This window comes from Phyllopteryx taeniolatus, chromosome 2 (genome assembly GCF_024500385.1).
Source record: "Phyllopteryx taeniolatus isolate TA_2022b chromosome 2, UOR_Ptae_1.2, whole genome shotgun sequence".
NCBI lineage: Eukaryota > Metazoa > Chordata > Actinopteri > Syngnathiformes > Syngnathidae > Phyllopteryx > Phyllopteryx taeniolatus.
This window is the reverse complement of record NC_084503.1, coordinates 18,546,762-18,562,150: the sequence shown is the minus strand read 5'-3', so window position 1 is coordinate 18,562,150 and position 15,389 is coordinate 18,546,762. Positions and strand designations below refer to the sequence as shown.

The window sequence follows — 15,389 nt, the reverse complement described above, 5'->3', positions numbered from 1 at the left end:
TGGATGTATTAATGTGTGCAGATTGGTAGAGACGGTTTTCACTAGTTACAGTTGGCTGTAACTAGTTTTGCTCTGACCAACCAATCACAGGATGAAAAAAGGTCTATTGCTAATAAAGGCCCTAGTTACATCCCCCAGCACTACTGATTCTGAAGGGAAGATCAGATTGACATGGCAGCACATAGGGGCTGAAATATGATTTAAAGTTGCCCTATTTGCCCTACCAAACCAACTTTTTCTAGTATTTGGGATGTCATATTGGCTCTATGGTGTCACAGTAAACATGCGAAATATGAATTAAAACCGTCCAGCCATTCCTGAATTCTAGACCTTTTTCTGCCGAGGCCTGAAATCAGGTCATTCGAATTTCTCAAGCTTATCTATGCCAACTAGTGAAGATCTCCGTGTACCTCTCCACTCCCGAGCCAGCACTGTCAACATAACAAACAACACGTGAGCTCTATATGGAGGCAACCAATCAGAAGAAAGGTGGCGGTCTTAGCCAAATATGGACAAAGGGATACAAAACTGGGTCAAACAGAAGTAGGTGTCAGAGGGACCTTTTCTGGACACTTGTATGACCAAACCAACATACATGTACACATACTGGAAGCACTATAGGGGAAAAAAGACGATGAAATGAAGAGAATAATCTGTTGATATTATCCATCCATCCATTTTCTGTACCGCTTATCCTCAATAGGGTCGGCGGCGTGCTGGAGCCTAACCCAGGTACCTTCGGGTGAGAGGCAGGGTACACCCGGAACTGGTCGCCAGCCAACCACAGGGCACATTTACACAAACAACACATTCACACTTACGGAAATTTTGAGTCTTCAATCAACCTACCACGCATGTGTGTGGGATGTGGGAGGAAACCGGAGTACCCGGAGAAAACCCACACAGGCACGGGGAGAACATGCAAACTCCACACATGAGGGGCCGGGATTTGAACCCCGGTCCTCAGAACTGTGAGGCAGACGTACTAACCAGTCCAAAACCGTGCTGCCGCGTTGGTAAAAAACTAATAAAATTTCATGAGGCAAATATTACAATGTAGTTTTAAATGTCATTGCTTCTGACTGCCCATCATAAGTAATTAGGTGAAACAATTACAATAAATGTCCAATATTCTAATTACAATGAAAAATATTGCCAGCACACCAGCCTAAACACAGAAAACGTTTGCTGTTTTTCATAGAGAGCAGCAAACGTTTTAGTGTATCCCTAACTGAGGAACAGCGCTGTACAAGTTAAATTCCCAATCTATGTGAAAACAATCCATTTTGTAATAATACCGCGCGCTTGCACTGAGTGAGCGCGGCCGCACACAGCATGCTGATTGGCTACAACCTATCCTTTGTGACGTCGATGCCACAGCCAATGGCGTGCTTTGCGCTCTCAATTGCAGCGTGCAGCTCCTCGGCTCGTCACATTCCATCGAAAAAAGCTGCGGCGGCTTTTCGTCGACTACAGCGAAAATGGACACCGTCGTTTTGGGAAAGTCGGTACGCAGGGACCTGTTCGGCATTGTGAACCGCGAGCGGGTGGACCGAGAGTTAGAAGTGAAGCTCCGCCAAAGTATCCAGGAGGACAACCTGCGCTGGAATTTCAGCTTCCAGACCGAGACGCCGCTGCCCGGCAGGTTGCAGTGGGAGAAACAGCCCGTGGAGCACACCGCTGCTTTTTACCACGAATCCTCCTGGGACAACGACAAGTCTTCTTCTCCCAGGCCCGGTATGGACACCCATTATGGAAGCTTTCATGCACGGTGTGCTGCCCGAAAAAAAAGGTCGTTATTCGTGACGTATGCCATCTGAGCTAGCTTTGTAAGTAACATGTCACGTCGTTCTTTTGGTGTTTTCTCTTCGAGAAGCGCTCGCCCTGTCGTCACAGAATGGTCACGTGCTGTGTCGCTTGTCAAACGCTCTTTGATGAACGGCCGACTCACTTATTTAAGTTGTGAACTTATCTGCTGTACACACAGATGTGATCCCACAGAGCCTTAAGCGCTTTTACCGCGTACCAAATAAACTTGAAGCTCACTGAACGCTTTTGGGAATCGAACCTGTGAGCCAGATGCTATAACCACACAACCCACCGTTCCACCTGTCCTTACAACTGAGCTGCCTTCGCTCAACAACGAACATTAAATATATTTTTTGTTGTTATTTTTCAGTGTGTGAGGAGACTGTGGAGACCGAACAGGAGATCTGCTCGGCTAACAAGCGTCCTGCTGAAGTCACCCCTGGCCCAAACAAGAAGACACTGAGAAGGTTTCCAGTCAAGATCTCACACAATTAATATACTACAAGTAAGGATTCTGTGCCATATATTATATTACAATAAACAAGATACAGTGAACCCTCGCTATCCCTCGCCTCGGACCAAGCATCGATGTAAATAGTGAGTAGTGGACGCCCCCTATAAAATGCCAACACAAATATGGCAAATGAGTCCATCTCTGCGATTGACTGGCGACCAGTTCAGGGTGTACTCCGCTTCTCGCCCGAAGATAGCTGGGGTAGGCTCTAGCACGCCCGCAACCCTAAAAATAATAACACAATATGGGTTATTTGGGACACCTAAAGTTGGAGTGACCCAGCCAGTGGTTAGTGTAAACCGGCTGGGTTTTGGGTGTGACCCTCCCTGTGTGTTGGGTTGGAATTGTGTAGCCCAAAATGGGTGGAATATGACTTTGCTGTTTGGGTTCATCCATCCATCCATCCTTCCATTTTCCGTACCATTTTTCCTCACTATGGTTGCGGTATGGTATATGGTTGCGGATGAGGGTCTGTGAGGGTTTTCTTCAGGTACTCAACTCGCAGCACTTTTATTTCTCAAAATAATGAATATTGGTACACAGACGCTGTATAAGTCATATACAAACAGGTAGTATAACAATACTCTCTGGCATATACTCTTCAGACTCTGTATCTCATTGCGTGCACCACACTGCCCCTCAGTGGTCAAGACGTGCACAGCAGGAACGGGGATCCCAACGAGGATTATTGTTCTCTGTCTAAGTAATATCACTTGATCAAGCCTTTACTAACATTCCATACTACAAAATAAGTCCAGGATGTATGATTATTGTTGATCGGACCAATATTGGTACCGGTCAAAACTTAAGGCTGCGATATCTGTATTGGAGCGGAAGTGAAACAGTAGGGACACCGCTAGCGTCAACCCAGCATCGTCTTGAGAAATGACCTCATTTCTTTCTCCTTCAGCTTGTCGGAACTCTTCTGAAATCTTCCATCTTCCAAGCTGTTGTTCACTGTCAAGCCGGCCGGCTGGCAACCGGTGGCCAGCGCTAACAACTCCTCCGTTAATAGGGTTTTTAGCAGGGCACTTGTGCGTCATTTTAGGCATTGCAGAAAGAGCACACAAATACACAGATAGATTGGCTGAAAATAGGTGGGCTTTACAATGAATAGTTGTTAGGTTTTACTGAAAATTTTGCAATTAGGTGTGTTTTGGTATAGTTACCCAATCAACGGGGGTTCACTGTAATTAGTTGCTGATGAATTAATACTGTTCTTTTTCTCTATTTTTCCCCCAGCAGATGTGTTGGTCTCAAAGGCACATGTTCCAGCAAAGTTATACTAAAATGGAATGGAGATTGATTATGGCAATTAGTCTAAGCACTGCACTAAAAAAAAGTCTGAATACTGGCATGACTTATTGTTTGATACTGTTATTATAGCATGTTATTGAACATACTTTGTTACAAAGACACAGTATAAGATGTATATATAATTTAGTTCTTTATTAAAACAAATGACATTTCCTCAAATGACCAAGTCTGTTGTGTATATTTTTATTATTATTAGTATTTGAATTGTATTTAACACACCCCTCCATGCGCCCCAGCCTGGTTCTAATGCTGTAGTTAAAATGGATAAAGTATACATGGATGATGCATTAATCTGCAGCCTAACAACAATATTAAAAATTAACCAATTAAACCGCATAAAGGCCATTAATTGTGGTCAATGATATAATTCTCTCATTGGGTTTTGTCAGCCCAAGTCCTGTGTCCTCTGTGCTCATTTTTATGCTAAAATATTGAATCAAGAAAGACGCTAGCATAACATTTGGTGCAGAGTACTGGTTCAGTGGGGGGCATGACAAAACCCACCAGGTTCTCAAGTGATAGCTAATATTGTATGGACTATATGCTGGATAATTCATATACTGTAGATAAAATCAGATTTTAAAATAGTCAACTTTTTCTGTTCATAAACAGTCAAGAGGAAACAAAATTTAGACAGCAAAAAAAGCCATGAAGAATGCACGCAGTCTTTGGTACAATTAGTTTAATAACATAATAAACATAAAGGCAATGCATAATAAATACCTGAAATGATTCTGGGTGTATTAAGGATATATTGTGTATGGATAAAAATAGAAAGAGTGGAATGGTTGTGTGTAGTTTTTTTTTTTTTCTTTTAATAAGTGTCACAGGCACACAGATCTGGACTGCACTAAGGTTACTGAAGTAAATTTTAGAAAAAGTAAATACTAAACATACAGTCTACCAGCAAATTCTTTGACCTGGGCCTACTGCGCAATGTCGAGTACAAGTACAGTACCTTCGGTCTCAGTCAGTTTGCCCTAAAAGCATTAATGGAGTGTCAAGGAAACAAGGCATGACTGAGGTTTGATTATAAACTGATACTATACAGCTTTTAAATAGATTGAGCCAAAATACTGAAAACTGTTTTGAAAAAAAAAAAGCCCAAAAAAATATCACACAGCATCAGCAAAAGACAAAAACATTACACCAACCCTCTATGATAGAACTAGCACATGAAAGTGCTTACAGTGAAGCACACTTGATTGTCATCTGAATGTGGTCAGAATGAAAAAGGTATACCAACACCCTGGATGCAGTATAGAGCAGCCACTACTATGTGATACAGACTTGGACTGTGTGTGTGTTATAACAAGATGTCATCACTTTATAAAGCATTTGACATGTGCAAAAGGGAGACAAAATAAATCAGACATCCTTGCCTCATATTATTCGCTCACAGTGTTATCAAACTAACATTAATAGTATGGATTAAGAAAAGGCAAGAACCATGTTTGTCTCTAAAGATAAATGCACAGAATTCAAGTTCGAAAAGGAGAAGTAATCTCAGCTAAAGAAATAGACTGATTGCACGTCACTGATTAAAAGGCAGTCAATCAAGACGAAGAAATCAGCGAAATCAGCGTGAGCGCTCTTTAGAGATTAAATACACTATTATCAGTCTTGTCTGGCCAACAGATGGTGTCAGTAAAGAAAGGAACAGTCAAGCTGTGGTACTGATCTGTAGTAACAGGTTGGCGGTTTATCATCACCGCTGACAGAGAAGACACAAAAGCCACTCAAAAAGCTCAACTTTTCTTCCCGACTACTTCACAGTGAGACGCAACACTTGGAAAAGTCCAAAATTAGGAAAGGACAGGTTTGTGTGTCGCTGTAGTGATGTGAGTCTGTTTCGACCGCCATGGAGGTCATCCTCAATTTAAATATGGAGTCACACGTGGGGGGGGAACTTTTACAGTTTCCATTACTTCAGTGAACCGTCTTTATTGTAGACCGTTTATACTGGATTCCAGGTAAACAAAACCGGGGAGCACATCTGTGGCTCAGGAATGAGAGCAGGAAGCAGAGCCAAAGTGTTGTGATGTTGAGCCAAAGCACGAGTTGAGCTGGTGGTTCCACGAGAGGTGCTATTCCTCTGTCAGCTGTCAGTCATGTGATTCACACTGAGATCACGCAAGTTCGGGCCGGGCCTCCATTTCTCCACGAGAGGCCGTGCGCGCTCGCATGTACTCGTTGCTCTGAGCCGCTCTCTGAGTCCCGTTGCCACGGCGCCATCGCCGTGCCGCCAGGAAAGTGTTTAGGCCATACACACTTGTAGCCAGGAAGCCAAAGGTCTGTACACAAAAGGAAATAGGAAGTGAATAACAATGCACAATTTGAGTGGGAAACTAAACATGACAAGCTGTTCATGAAACAAGTGCAAGTTAATTTAGATTCTTGCACTTGCAGTACAAATATTTAATGATGCACATAATTGTGTTTAGATAGATAAATAGATTGTCGACAGACAGGCAGGCAAATGGCTACGAGCTGTCGCTTGGTCTTTTTTATTTTTTTGCTTTGTATTGACAGGCAACTTTTCAGTTATGAGTGCTCTTTAAATACGCCAATTTATTTATATATCCTTGAAATTTGTACTGGCCTGGTCAGGTCAGCGTCTGTAGCATTTTGGTAGCCCGACACAGCGCCATACTGGCCCTAATGGGCCAGTGTTGATGTTGCACCCTGGTCCTGGTAGCACAAACTAGAGTTGCACATTGTACCGGTACTAAAAGAGTACCGCAGCACTATCCGGTCAAAGACCGAACGACACCGCATCTTTTTAGTACCCTTTTTGTTTCCCCAGCAGAGTGGCTGTGTGCAGTTTGACAGATGGCGAACAATTCTCCAAACAACAGGCAAAACATGCTTGCTTCAAGCTCTATTTGGCACTCCCAGCTCCACTTGGATGTAAAACAAAAATATTTGCCTTTGTAATAAATGTGTTAAGTTGTAGAGGGAATTTATGTATGCACAACCTATATTTTTCCCTCTTAGGTTTGCATCACATTTCAACGTGTGCACAGCAACGAGCCTGAGCCCACTTACTTACCACTGCAGCTATTTCAGCTCCACTGTTGTGGTTTAAGCAAGCAAGCACGAGGGATGACAAGAAGAAGAGGAAGGTACTAACTGCCGTGTTACCCAAATCCTATAGGAACAGACAAAAACATCATACACATTGTGAATTAGCCAGTTGTTTTGACTGCAACAGAAGAAAAACAATTTGGTTTGCTATAATAACCACTCAGATTGCACCCCTGTTGCTTCATTATAGTCCATTTAAAAGGAAGTACATAGTTCAAAATTAGTGAACAACTCATATTGCAGACAAAGACTATCCCCCACAGGAGAGAAAATGAGAGCTACTTCCTTTACATGTGTTCCTTTCCTATTTTAAGACAGCTTGGGGTTAATGATGGTATTCCGTGTTGGGGACTGCCTGCATGATTTAAATTATCACTGGCATGCTTTTTGTTGTCATACGACAATAGATTCGCACAACTGCAATGACAAGTTGTCACACGCTGGGAAGTAATTCACAATGTCACACCAGGGTGGTTTAATCAGTAACCCAATAATATGGACTCATAATGATGGATGGACAGCAGTAATCCAAACCATACCTACTTAGCACAAAAACTGGGCATACCCCCACCCACAGTTCCATTTGACACACCCAACCACTTAAACAGGATCTAGTCTAATTTTTGAGGGTCCTTTCTTATGTGAGGAAGCAAACACATTACACATCCAGTCAGATCACTCTCACACATTCCATGTTTTCGCCCAACCGACACTCTGTAAACCGTTACATAACACCAGACCAGACCAAACCGCTGGCTCTCTGGTTGAGTCCAGTCCTCAGTCAGTGCCGCTACGTGAACTTTCCCCAGAAGCACTGCCAAAGACACCATTAAAGGGTGAAATTGATGAGACTGAGTCTCATAGCACATAATCATATGCTCAAAACCCTCGCGCAGAATTTGCTCAGTAAGTACAATGGCAGCATCGAGCATTACTTTGAAATGAGTGAAGGGGGAGTAAGAGTGGTAGTAAGATACCAACAAGATTAAAAAAAAAAAAAAAAAAAACAGGATTAAAACCTAAAAGAGGTGTAGCTACAATACAAAATTAAACTTTTCTGTTTTCATGAAAATCATTACAATAGAAGACTGAACAGCCACAAGTCCAGTAAGGACTCACCTACTCTTTAAGGACACAAAAGACCACCTGTTGATGAATAAATCATGATTATTCTTCAGTTCAGTTAGGTGTAATTACCCTACAGTGAGTGAGTGGAAACCACATTAGGCCATAACCAGACAGTCCAGCAAACCACAAGAGAAAAGTAAATGATAGAATGTAAAGAAATGCTTTAGAAAAAAAAATGAAACCTGAGGGTTTCAATTATATGAATGCTGCTGGTCACAGCTCAGGTGCCTATTTCTCTAAATTCACAGTCAGTCAGTCAACAACTTTATATAAAAAAATAAAAATAAATAAATAAATAAAAAACACTTAGGCCAAATGAACACCATTTGTCCTTGCTTGAGGCATAACAGCCTACCAATGAAGCTATAAGGCAATCTGATAGCTACAGTTGGATCTGGGCATCTGGCTTAACATCCACTGCTCAACTATGACATGTAAGCTGTGTGGCTTCTGGAATTATAGCTAGAAGCTATTTTCCACTCCATGCTGCTCAGACAACACCATCTTGTGTGTTTGGGCAAAAAGTAAAATGCAAGCAGTGTAAAAAAAAAGCCAAACAGCTCATTTATTTACAGCTGAAACTGCATGTTTTACTGACACTGGCTCCCAAGGGCCTCCCACCACCCTTCAGAGTCTTTACAACCTTGCCTATGGAGGATCCTAAAAATGTTCCCTTTACACTCCAATCAGGAGGGGAACAAGCCCTGCTGTGAATAGTTAAAATCTGCGAGTAATTCACACGCCCCCAGCAAAAGGTGTATAATTTCCTATAGATGCCTCTAGAACACTACTTGTCTAAATGAAACTTCTGTCTGTGCAGGGGGACTTGGTTCTGTGGCTCGAATGGCATAAATCCAAATGGGAAAAATTGCTTCGGTTCATGAACAGTTGGAAGTCAATAAGTTCGGTACAGTGGAACCTCAGACCACAATCTCAATATGTTATTAAGTTACTGATCCAGTGTTCCACTGTAAATATCACAAAACAATGAGTTTCTTCTGGATGCAAAAGCATACACAATAAAGTGGCTGATGTGTTGTTAATATCCACAAAGCAGGCTTGAAAATAGATTACCGGGTAAAATAAAAGCAGATGAAGCATAAGGTACTAACACAATGCGTGGCTTTCAATGTAGCATGATTATACCCAACATCCCTATTCGCTGTAAGCATAAAATGCAAATATCCTGATGTACATTGCCTCTGTACAGCATGCAACGGTTTCGTGCCTGCGGCACCTGTGATGACTTGTGTACCAACCGTAAGGTTCCAGTTGATGTGAGGCACCTTGGTATGCAGGTTGAGAGAGAAAATCACCAAGAGTGTGCCTGTGACCACAAAGGCAGTACAGCTGACAAACTCGAAGAAGTAGACGCCACTGCATGGGGAACACATCATGATGGTTTCTATGCAGATGAACCCAATAACTGACAGGACCTAGAGGGAGATGGATCAAAGGCGAGGGACAGTTGTCAACATACTAAGCAAGAGCTGGGCAATATCAGAATACATAAAACGATAATTACTGATACAATTGAAATCATATGCACACTGTGTACAACATGATTTACCTCTGTACAATCTAACGAGGTCTCATGCTAGAGCTTTAACAAAAAACACAGACAGAGATTTTTCTTTGAAACGGCCTGGGAGAGTTTAATTTTTGCGATTTTTCTAAAACTTTGGTTACCTTATTTATCAGCTGTGGTAGAGTTACTGTTGAATTTTGACAAAGTTGTTCCAATGCCTTTTGGGAAAAGCTGCAGAGTTGACAATTTTTTTTTTTTATAAAGGTTACACATTCTTCACGTATTGGCTAACCCTGTTTAGACCTATACTAACTGGCTAATGATTTACAATGGTAAATCATTAGCCAGTTTAATATTAAGGTAATGTTTGCATCATCATCTAAAGGCGATGCATGGTTTTGCTATGAAACAAAGCTTAGTCGGAATGTAAAATTCCATCTGTCTGTATGCATTGCATTAAAAAAAAAGGAAAAAACTAACAAGCAACAAAACAGTGTTATCAATGAGTGTCTATTTTTATAGTCTTTTAAGGTAAGTCAATACAATAATTGAATTTGGCGTCAACTACATGTTCCTAAAGTATTTAACGATTTGATCTGGAAACAAAAAGTAATAGGCCTAACTACAAAGTGACATTAAAATGGATGGTACCTTTGTTCAAAAGGTAAAAGAACAATTCAGAACAATTTTTAGCTCATTTTCAATCGCTCATATTCGCAGGGACTATTCACTAGTGTTGACTGACTGTTCTGTAGTTTGAGTTTGGAGAGGGTAAAAAAAAAAAATTAAAAAAAAAAACTTGAAGTGTAACAGATTATAAAAATGGCATGCATAGTTTTTCAGCATAAAGGGAACTCAAACTTGCACCATTTGTGACTGTTCGTTCAGAAAATCTGGGCTGTCCTGATGATGAAGAGATTATCCTACGAATACACCCGAGGCCATGAACCCATCTCACGAGTCCACTCCTGGCAGCCCGTGTGGATGCCTTCCACCAGCCAAGACATCAACAAACCACAGTATGAGAGGAATTCCACTATTTAGGTGTTCTTTTGCCATTGAAGGCCCGGCAAAACCGCATGCAGATTATTGGCTGGGTGAGTGCGATCCAAAACCCAGAGATTCAACATAACGAAGCAAAACACCACACCAACATCCCGCCTCAACTACGTCTGACATTGTGGAACAATGAACTTGCGTTGAAAGTTTAGAGGTTCAGCACTAACTATGAATGCGTATGGGGTTTAAATTTAAAAACAGTACTTCCCCCCCCAACATTATCCAACCCCTTAGGGCTGTTGTAAATTTAAAAAAAAAAATCACAAAAATAATTCCAAGAATATACAAAATATACTCAAAAGGATTCATCTCACTCAGATTTCCAATAAAACAATTTCTTATTCCTCTGGAAAAGCCATAGTGTTGCCAGCACTCTGCTCACTGTGTCATTCGGAGTAATCTTGCAACGAAACACAAACAACCTAACTGGCTTGGCTGGGGGTAAGAATGCAATCAATCCAACAACAACCACAATTTATCAAAGCATGGTGCTGGATGCCGTTTTTGCCTGCTACAACCAAAAGGGGTTACACCCAAACAAGAGTCCAAGGCTGCAAATGCTTAGGGATGATGTCATGTCTATGAGAGAAAAACCATTGCTTCCCCAAAAGTCCCCGTGTAGCAGGTGTCGAGCTGTCCAGCAGTAGGATGAGAAGGAGGGGCCACAAAGCTCCATATTAGATAATCTCATAAGTAATGATTAGATGTTCACCTTCACCCCTACACAGTCTGTGCAAATGCATAATCACACAAAACCTCCCTCTCACTACTTAAGTGTCACAAGTGTTGTTATCATTTTAGACACCAAAGTTTTTGGGGAAATGTGAAAACACAATTACTGCAAGACTTCCTATGCATACAAAAACAAAAAACAAAAAAAATGCCTCAAAAGTGGTAGTGTGGGAGTGCTTGAGCAGCAACCCACACTCTGAGTGCTGGAAACCATTGCTAGCTTGACTGCAGGTTCTATTTCACCACAGAGGATAAGGTGAATGTGCAGTCCATGGCATGCATTTCTCCCCACATGCCTGCACAAAATTCTTTTTTTCCCCTCCCAGAGCTGAATAAGTAACATTTCAACCCGAAGCGACCACAGTGTCTCTCTCAGCAGGAAGTGCTCACAGACATTTGGGACCATCTGGAAAGTTCATTACATCTAGAGCACCTCAGCACAATATTTCAGTATCATTTGTCACAATAGTTTTCCAACGGTGCTGGGAAGGCAAATGATTAGCGTACTGAAATTCCCAACAGTGAATGGGGAACAATCTGAATATCGCTTAAGCTTTGTTCAAGACAATACATGGTCAGGTTTCACATGACAGAAGGTGGTGGTCGGAGGGGGGTTGGGTGGTACAGTATATAGTCTGTGGATACAATACAGTATAGTCTGTCTGCACTGTCAGTACAAGTCCAGCAAAAGCATGCATTACCATTCACCCATGGAAGATGACTTTCTGCAGCAAACACTATAGTTATCTAGATATCAACACTCTACTAATACATCTCCAACCTCTTAGCACCAACTGAGTTCATACAGTTTGATTATCAATGACTTGTCCACCATTCACTTTATTTTGTCCTTCATTAGGCACAGGATATAATTACACGACCCTATTTGGGACGGAGTATAAGGATTTACAGAATGAAGCAGTAAAACTGCCAGCTAAGGAAGAAAAACCATCTGGCAGTGAGACTTGCGGGCTTCCACTAACATACCAAATGCAAACTTGGATGGTGTTCAACTGTCCTAGTTTCTGAAGGAGATCTACTTTATGACTCGCTTATACAGAAATATCTGTATCAAAGAAGACCAGATCATTCCGAATATAGAATGTTTGTAATGAGGGCACAGAAAATGCTTACATACCAGATGTATTTGCTGATGTTTAACTGCAAACACTTTTTGTTAAGATAGCGGATTTAGATTCCACGAGATTCACTGGTGGCCCACTTAAAAGGTTAAAAAATATTACAACAGGTAATGAGACCTACAAGAAACAAATGGAAGAGAATATGGACTCCCCTTTTCTTTTTTTATTGTGGTCATTTTTTGGTCCATTAATACAGAAAAACATTGTTCTGTGAAGACTGGTAGGGAGGACCACATTCCTCTGTTGTAGTTCGAATCATCCCATTGGAATTTGTTGGGGAGGTCAGGGCTCTGAAGTTCTTCCACACCAAACTCATCCAACCATGCATTTATGGACCTTGTTTGTGCACTAAGCACAATTATGCTGGAACAGAAAAGGGTACCCACAAAGGTGGAATTGTTCAAAATAAAAGCCCATTTTCATATTTTCAAATAAACACGCAGGTTAAATATCATACTGTAGCTGCGGGCTTCCGAAGTTGATAGTGGCTACTTGCACAAAAACAATACAACACTGTCCACATAGGAGATGACGCACAAGTCAGATTGTGAAGACTTTAGTGTTTTCTAGCGGCTGCTTTTCAATTCACACACTGTGGTGCCTGATAGTTTCCTTCAAACTGTTTATGTGGACAATAGAATGGGAGTATTGCACAGCATACACCAAGAAATTTATCACAATCTGGATGTTCACCTGAGTATCATATTCAGACAGGTGCATAAACTCCATCGAAATAAAACATTTCCAGGAAGCAATATTAGAAACGGGTTTATACTAAAGAGAATTATATGATTAATCCACAAACTGTTGAGAGAGAGCATAGAGTAACATTTTTAAACCTCAAACTACATACTGTATACGGTGGTAATGTACTGATAGAGTGTAATCATCACGCCAGCAACAAAGTCATTCAGCATGACAAGACACTGACCAGAATGTCTCTTCTATTTTTATTTTAGAGTATTAACTTAATCCATCACTTGAGCGCCGACTGGGTAGTCTAAATCCACGGTGACCATATGTTAGTTGCTAATTTGTGGACACATGGTACGTCGTTACTCATTAAGACCACTTTGGGGAGTCTTTACATCGTCTGGCGGACAGTAAAACACAACTTACCACTTCGACTGCCTTGAATAGACCAAAGTAAGACTTGAGGTAGTTCACATCGCACCGAATGCCCCCCCAAAAGCTCCTCGCGTGGACTGGCTCGGTCGTAGGCTGGTAGGGGCTGCTGGCCCCGGAGATCATGGAGGTGTTGGAGGCCTCCCCGTCCAAGCCCTCAGCCTCCTCGGTGTTCCTCATGGCGGTTTCTCGCGGTGCCCAAGGGCTTGTGATGTCCAACTAAACAAATATGTTTCAAACCGCGCCGGTCGTCTTTATGCGCCAACAAGCCCAACTTGTTCCATGTCGACGCGACAACGAGGAGGGGGACGGAGCAAACGAGCAGAAAGGTCCACTTCTCACGGCCGCCCCGCCGGGAGGCGATAGAGGGTTCGCCGGGGTAGGGAGGTCGACACTCCGGGTTGTTTCCTGCTTGTCGCTTCCCTCCCACAGAGGCACTTGGAACTCTATTAGGCGGGTCACTTGTTTTCCACAGTCACATCACCATAGAGTGAGTGCCACAATAGGCGCAAAAGAAAAAGAAAGAAAGAAAATGAAACACACGCCTACCGGGTACAGCGAGCGGTTTCTGCGCCCATCACGGCCCAGAGGGACCGACACCGAGTGCGAAGTCCATTGTTAGCTAGCGTCAACTTGGGGCCTGCTTTCCGGGTATCTGCAGCCCGCACTGAGACAGCTCCGCGCGGCTAGGCTCCTTATGGATGCGGGGTAGCCTTGTCTCCGCCCCTCACAAGCTGCACATACTTAGGAAAACTCTTCGACAGTTTTCGAGTGCTCCCAAGCAGTCTGCGAACACGAATTCTGGCAAGAAACACACGGCGGCGGACAGCTTTTCTTTTTCTCTCTTTTCCAATTGGCAATACCTCCGTAGTTAATATAAAACACATGCACTCCCTCCAAGTGAAGGCCTGGAAACTCATCTTTGTTTCCTGGGTAGAATTGTAAGCCAATTGCTTGCTACTCGTGTGACTTAAGTGAGTACGGGCATTCTTACTTTGGTTTCACGTATTTTGTACATTGTTATTTGTCGTATAAATCTACGAAGGATAAATTTTCCACTCCCAGTCTTTGGGTCGTTACAGTACTGTACTGTACTCTATTTAGCATTTACTGCCATCCGATGGATTGGTGTGGTATTACAAGGTCAAAGGGAACTCCCAAGGCGTAGGGGCCAGATCAGGCCCACCACATGTTTTTGTGGCCCACTAAAGCAATTAGCGTCTCCTTTACATTTCAAATTTGAAATGGATTTGTTTGTCAGAAAATCTATACCAAACTATAAAATGTTCCCTCTATTTTTAGTAAATATTACAAGGATTTCTTTTCACCAAATCCCATCTTAAAATATATTGAAAATTATATATATTTGGTTGTATTTTCCATTACTTCTGAATTTAATTTCAATGGATTTAATACACATAACATTGAAATGCAGGGGAAATTGTGAAGACCCTACCTGCCGGGAGGAACGAAATAATCCAGGGGGGACCTTCCGTACCCTGGTAGTTTTTTTTTTGGTGGGGGCATAGGGGGAACTCAAGCTACCAGGGTAGCTAGGGAAGTTCCTGCGGTGGGAAAGCCCCCATTGGGGTAGAATAAACAGAGGTGGGTAGAGTAGCCAAACATTGTACTCAAGTAACAGTAGTTAGTTTAGAATAATATGACTCAAGTAAAAGTAAAAAGTAGTCATCCAATTATTTACTTGCATAAGAGTAAGAACGTACTCAATGAAAAAACTACTCAAGTAAAGAGTAATTTGTGAGTAACCAGGTTTTTTGATCAGAGCATGAACATAAAAAATAAAAATAAAATAATATATATATATATATATATTGGGAGTCGACACACACCTGCCACCATTTCAATGTTTAACTGCTAAAAAACCAATAACATGCATTGGGCCCTACAAAAACATTATTTGCTTTATTTGCTTAAATTACTTCACGAA

The 15,389-nt window shown here is 41.9% G+C and overlaps 2 protein-coding genes across 2 annotated transcripts; one reads left to right on the top strand and one right to left on the bottom strand.

The window, feature by feature from the left end:
* The first annotated feature begins 1,371 nt into the window (after window positions 1-1,371).
* On the top strand, window positions 1,372-3,802 carry LOC133472685 (cyclin-dependent kinase inhibitor 1C-like). Its single transcript, XM_061763861.1, has 3 exons — window positions 1,372-1,737; window positions 2,180-2,314; window positions 3,569-3,802. The coding sequence occupies exons 1-2, from the start codon at window positions 1,482-1,484 to the stop codon at window positions 2,302-2,304; spliced, it is 381 nt and encodes a 126-aa protein (XP_061619845.1). The 5' UTR covers window positions 1,372-1,481; the 3' UTR covers window positions 2,305-2,314; window positions 3,569-3,802.
* Window positions 3,803-4,307: 505 nt separating this feature from the next.
* Window positions 4,308-14,312, bottom strand: cmtm4 (CKLF-like MARVEL transmembrane domain containing 4). The gene is made up of 5 exons (XM_061763848.1): window positions 13,991-14,312; window positions 13,436-13,902; window positions 9,115-9,291; window positions 6,693-6,791; window positions 4,308-5,934 (listed from the first exon to the last, which is right to left on the bottom strand). The coding sequence occupies exons 2-5, from the start codon at window positions 13,619-13,621 to the stop codon at window positions 5,770-5,772; spliced, it is 627 nt and encodes a 208-aa protein (XP_061619832.1). The 5' UTR covers window positions 13,622-13,902; window positions 13,991-14,312; the 3' UTR covers window positions 4,308-5,769.
* Window positions 14,313-15,389: the final 1,077 nt, after the last annotated feature.